At 33.2% G+C, this 6,383-nt stretch overlaps 1 protein-coding gene across 1 annotated transcript; it reads left to right on the top strand.

Moving 5' to 3' along the window:
• The first annotated feature begins 568 nt into the window (after positions 1-568).
• Positions 569-5,843, top strand: LOC112170830 (protein FAR1-RELATED SEQUENCE 5-like). Its single transcript, XM_024308120.1, has 6 exons — positions 569-619; positions 1,694-3,085; positions 3,174-4,034; positions 4,176-4,256; positions 4,382-4,471; positions 5,775-5,843. The coding sequence occupies exons 1-6, from the start codon at positions 569-571 to the stop codon at positions 5,841-5,843; spliced, it is 2,544 nt and encodes an 847-aa protein (XP_024163888.1).
• Positions 5,844-6,383: the final 540 nt, after the last annotated feature.

Below are 6,383 nucleotides of genomic sequence, written 5' to 3'. Positions count from 1 at the left end.
ATGCATGTGGACAGAATGGAGATAGTGTAATTGGAAACAGCTGATTTCATCCGGTAACAATTACATAACATTTAATTACTCATAAATATGGTGCGAGGCAAATCTAAGTCAATTGTATTGTACGTGTGACAACTGCATAACATTAATTACTAAGATAACTATTTTACAAAAGAGAAATTCTCCAAGTTATGGTTAAGAACTTCAACAGCCCACAAGAAGTCAAAAGTTACAAATATTTAATAATTAAAATGGGATCTTGCATTTTGGTATCATATATTTGTGAACAATTCTTGGATCCACCCCCGGGTGAACCTGCTTGTTCACCCCTCTTCCAACCTACCAATCAGAAATAGCCACATATATGTTGAGTAAATAAATAAAACTCTACCTTAACTATTTATAAAAGAAATAATAAAAAATAAAAATAGAATTCCAACTCAATTAAGGAACGGACGTTAGCTAACGCCGTTCCCAAATCCATACCGTGCTCTTGGCCAGGACGAAGAACAGAGGAAGTTTTGAAACCTAGTGATGCCTCAGTCAATCCATACTGACTGAAGCTGCAACTATGGATACCATCTCTGACGAGGATGAAGAACAGATTGCGCTTGGACAGGAGGTAATATTTATATCAGCATATGGTTTTGATCAAGTCATACGGTTCAAGGAATTCATGATTAAGCTTTCATATTTTGTTTATATCATATGGGGATTGATATAGTATGTTTTGACATTTATACATATACATCTGTTTACATGTTGGCTTTTGGTGTAAAAGTTTATTGGCATAATTGGTTTTTACAAGCTTGTATTCCTTGTGGCGGTTCTAAAGCCCAGTTGAATGACTAAAATGGATAATTGTCCATTTGTTCTGATATTCATGACCATGAACTATTCTCAGGATAATTTTTTTTTTTCAGTACTTGAGTTAGATTTATAAATAGGTAGCTAAAAAAAGGGATGTGGAAGTGTTTTATCCTGTGAAAACAGGGAGACATATCATGTAGCTCGTAGAAGTATTCTAATCCTTATTGTGTCAGATTGTCTGGTATAGGAATGCTTCTTTAAGACTGCATAAGCTTAGCCTTCTTACCTCAAAAATTGTTCAAGACTTTGAAATTCTTACCTCAGAAATTTTTATATTTGTAAATGGAAGTTCAGAGATGGACTTTCTAGTGACTCCAAGTATGGAAAGACCTCTTGGGTGGTCAGTGATTTTGGAACCACTTTTGCTTAGGTCTCTGTTACCTGATTTTTACTAAATATATATAATTGGGACTTAACCATGAATCTCTTTCTTTCTTCTGTAAGATATTTTGAAGCAATTGATACCTGTCTCTCAAAGTCATATTGCATATATGGATTGTTTTATATCTCCACTTTGTCTGTGTATACATGGGATAAAAACACTTGTTTATTACTTGCCCGAACTGCTGCCTTCTTCTGTTAAAAAAAAAAAAAAAAAAACTTAATTCAAGTCTCTGTTGCAGTAACTTATTTTTCCTGGTCAATTGGAATATAGCTTGATCAATTTTTCTTCTTCGTTAATAGTTGATATCGTGGTCAAAATTTAAGTGAAGGCAGCAGTTCAGTTTAATATGTAGGTAACAAATAAAATTTAGTTCAGTTCGTTAATAGTTGTAGGTAACAAATAAAAATTTAGAATTAATATGTATTAATATGTATATTGCAGGTTACAAAGAATATAGTATGTATAAATAATGAGTTATTAAGTAGTAGAGAAGTTGCTTTTCTAGATGAGGATGAATTCGGTTTGCAAGGTTATGACGAGTTCAGTTTGCTGGGTGAGAATGGAATTCATTTGCAAGGTGAGGAAGAAGATGATTTAGTAAGTGAGGATGAAGTTGATGTGCAAACTGAGGAGACTTTTCAATATAATGATTCTTCTTTAAGTTCAAATGAGGACAAAGAGAAGAAAGAAGAACTATATATCGGAATGGAGTTTAGTTCTGATGAGAACGCATATAAAGCTTATGCTAAATATGGAGGAAAATCTTGTTTCAATGTGAGAAAACAACGAAAGAAGAGAAACAACAAGGGTTTGGTTGTAAGGTTGCTTTATTGCTGCTCAAAAGAAGGTTATCGAAAGACCAGAACAAAGAGGGAAACATCTTATTCATTACCAGTTACAAGGGTCGGTTGTAAAGCCCATCTGAGTTGCTATCGTCAAAGCAACGGAAAATTCAAGATTGTGTCGTTTGAGACAAATCACAATCATGAGTTGATTAAAACACCTATGAAGCATATGTTAAAGATTAATCGAAGTTTCTCTAAAGCTCAAAAAGAACATGCTGATGATGCTGAGATGTCAGGAATTTCAGCAAAAGCAACAGTTGAATTGATGAGTAGAGAAGTTGGGGGACGAGAGAATCTTGGTTTTATGGAAAAGGATTATCGAAATTACATACATCGAAAGCGAAGGGTGAAGATGGAAAAAGGAGATGCTGGAGCTATATTTCAATACTTCCAAAAAATGAAAGAGGATAATTCATCTTCTTTTTATTCAATGCAACTTGATGAGGATGATATGATCACGAATATTTTTTGGGCAGATGAGCGTTCAGTAAGTGATTATGGTCTTTTTGGGGACGTCGTTTGTTTTGACACAACTTATCAGACTAATGAATATGGTAGACCATTTGCTCCATTTGTTGGGGTCAATCATCATAAGCAAACAGTGGTATTTGGTGCAGCTTTATTATATGATGAAACCATTGAGTCCTTTAAGTGGCTTTTTGAGACTTTTCTTGGAGCGATGTCTGGAAAGCAACCAAAAACCATACTTACAGACCAATCTGCAGCAATGGCTAGTGCAATAGCAGAAGTATTTCCTGTAACTTATCATAGACTATGTGTTTGGCATATTTACCAAAATGCTGCAAAGAGGTTAAGTCGTGTGTTTCACGGATCAGAACAGTTTGCTCATGATTTTGGAAAGTGCGTATATGACTATGAGGATGAAGATGATTGGTTATTGGCATGGAGTAATATGCTCGAGAAACACAATTTGAAGGAGGATAAATGGTTAAAGAATTTGTTTGATATGAGAAAAAAATGGGCATTGGTATATGGGCGGCATACTTTTACTGCAGATATGATGAGTACACAACGTAGTGAAAGTATGAATAATATTTTGAAAAAAATATTTGAAGCCTAGTTATGACCTGTTGTGCTTCTTTGAACACTATGAGAGAGTTTTGGCTGATCGACGATATGAGGAATTAATTGCTGACTTCAAGATGATGCAACCCTCTCCTGTGTTATCTGCTAATGTAGAGATGTTGCAACATGCAGAGGAGGTGTACACCCCAGAAGCTTTTAGACTCTTCCAGCAACAATACACAAGTATTGGTGATTATGTTGCTAATAAAGTTAGCAAGTCTGAGATGAAATATGAATACAAAGTATCATATCGTGGTGTTGCTCGAGAGCATTTGGTAAAATTTGATGCTTCAGAGCAAACAATAACTTGTAGTTGCATGAAGTTTAATTTTGTTGGGATTTTAAGCCGTCATGCATTGAAAGTGTTGGATAGGAAGAACGTGAGAAGAATCCCTCCTACTTGCATATTAAATCGATGGAGTAAAGAAGCTAAGGCAAGAAGCATCACTTGTTATCATGGACCAAAGACTAATGAAAATCTCAAGCAGTCGATTGGAAAGCGGTACAGCCATTTGTGTCGTAATTATCGTGAGATTGCATCCTTTGCCACAGAACATGAGGAATTAACAACGTATGCAGATGAATATGCCATCGAGTTGCTTAAAAATTTGGAAGAAAAGAAGAAGAAACTTTTGAAAGAAGATGCATGGGTGATTCAAACTTCAGATGTTGGAGCTTTGGAAGGTGAAGTATCAAATGCACGTGGAGTTAAAAGAAAAGCTACTGTTGGACGACCACGCGGTCGTCATGGTAGATTTAAAGGTGTTCTTGAAGGGAAAAATTGTAAAGCCACATTTAAATCATCAACATCTGTAGCAAGTAAAGCCGCAAAGAAACAACTATCCTTCCAGGTATTTATTGAACAATTTGACAAACAAACTAAGCAAATTTATCTATTAACTAGATTTGTTTCTTTTTTCTTTTTTTTTATTTCTTTTTTTTCAATTTTCAGATTCAATCAATTGTAACTCATTATTATTGGGATAATACAGGATTCTATTCCTATTAGTGACAATTTTGAGCAACAGGAAGTCAATGAATATGAAGTTCCAATGCTTGATTTTGCAACTCAAGTAAGAAATTATTTCTAATCACAACTAATATTGGCAGTTCTCGCTCTTTTTGGATTTTTTTTTTCCCATCTTGTTAAAGTGGGATATACTAATGGAATAATATTTTATGATATATTTTTTCATAGGAATCCAATCTTAGCGCTGGTACCCAAGTATCAGTTTATGGTACAAGTGTAACTTTGCAGAATGACTTTTCTTTCACTCAAATGCTCCAGGTAAATTGCCTAATTTAGTTAGTATTAATTATTTTTAGAGTAAAACCCACCACTAGGGTCAAAACTTTTCTCCACCGGACAAAATAATACCCAACTTTTAAAAGTGATCAAAATGATACCTAAATTTTTAAAAGTGATCAAAATGATACCTAAATTTTTAAAAACAAATCAACTTGATACTCAACTTTCAAAAATGATCAAAATAATACCTAAAATTTTAAAAACATATTAATTTGATACCTCGGTTTATTTTTTTTTTTACTTTTTGTTAAAATTAATCACGTGTGGTGCAGTATTTTACGGGGTTATAATAATATTTTACACAAAAAACTATTTTTCAATTATTTTTTATTTTACTTTGTTAATTCTCTTCTTCTTCTTCTATCTCTGCCTCTCTCTCTCTTCCCATTTTTCTTTGTTTCTTTATAAGTTAGGAAACATCCGAACTTTATTTGTTTCTACGATCGATGGTAGAATTGAAATTGAATGGAAGATTTTTTTTTTTTTAATTCTATAGAAGAAGAAGATTGGGTTATAGATGATTAATGACCCTTTGACCACAAATCACTTCAATTTTTGTGCTTGATTTTGCATTTGATTTAACAAAGAAGTAAAACAAAACAAAAAAAGGGCTAAATACATTATACTACGTAGTTTGGGTCCAAAATCAATTCAGTTCCTAAACTTCTAATTTCATCAAGAACACCCCTGCACTTTCAATCTTGATCTAATAGGTCAAATTTGTTAGTCTTCCGACAATTGAGTCATTTAACTTGTTGACGTGGCTCATATATGGTCTATGTCTTATGATGTAGTGTTGAGGTGGCCTGCATAATCAATTTTGGAGTGAGTCCCACTATTAGAAATCTATCAAATAAATAGTTTTTCAACAAATAATCTAACTATAACTTGAACCCATAACAGAATATTAATGAATTGAACCTATTAGATCAAAATTGAAAGTACATGGGTGTTTTTTTATGAAATTAGAAGTCCAGGAACTAAATTGATTTTGGACCTAAACCACAGAGTAGTAACCAGTATTTAGCCCTAAAAAAAATAAACTGAGGTATCAAATTGATTTGTTTTTAAAACTTCAGGTATCATTTTGATCACTTTTGATCACTTTTGAAAGTTGGGTATCAAGTTGATTTGTTTTTAAAAATTCAGGTATCATTTTGATCACTTTTGAAAGTTGGGTATCATTTTGTCCGGTGGAGAAAAGTTTTGACCCTAGTGGTGGGTTTTACTCTTATTTTTAATCTATTTCAATCACTTAGATATTTTGAACTATATTTTGTAGGAAATTTCAATGAATCATGCTAATTCTTCACAAAGTAATGAAGAAGGCAAAAAGCAGCTGGGAAGTTGAAGATATGCAGAAAATTACTTTTTTTATTTGTTGAATTGTGTTAGTGCCATTTATATTGCATAGACACTGGGTCAGTTTTGTAGTTTGATAAGAAGTTTCAGACCATGACACTCTTTCATTGGATATGAAATGATAATATTGATGGCTTATTTAAGCTTCAAAGAATTATCTTGGCTTAAATGTTCAGAAGCTTTCCCAGATATCCAGCTTTTCCATAATTTTCTTCCTTAAGGATATCGGTCATCATTGTTTACTACTGATTAGCTTGCAGGTATACTCTTAGCTATGGTTGATTTCCTTACAATTTCATTTGATGATGCTAACCAGAAGATCAGTGCATCTGCAGAACAAATAATGGTGTATCCAAGCAGACATACTGAAATTTATTTCTAATGCTTCCAAAACCTTCCAGTGTGCTTATAAATTCAATCTTACTAAACCATAACAAAATTTTAAAACTTAATAAATTGTAAACTTCTTATTCGACAATATATTTGCACACATGTGCTTCTGCCAGTCTCATCACATCCATGGCCATGC

Source organism: Rosa chinensis, chromosome 6 (assembly GCF_002994745.2).
Source record: "Rosa chinensis cultivar Old Blush chromosome 6, RchiOBHm-V2, whole genome shotgun sequence".
In the NCBI taxonomy this organism is placed as follows: domain Eukaryota; kingdom Viridiplantae; phylum Streptophyta; class Magnoliopsida; order Rosales; family Rosaceae; genus Rosa; species Rosa chinensis.
This window is presented reverse-complemented; position numbering and strand designations above follow the sequence as displayed.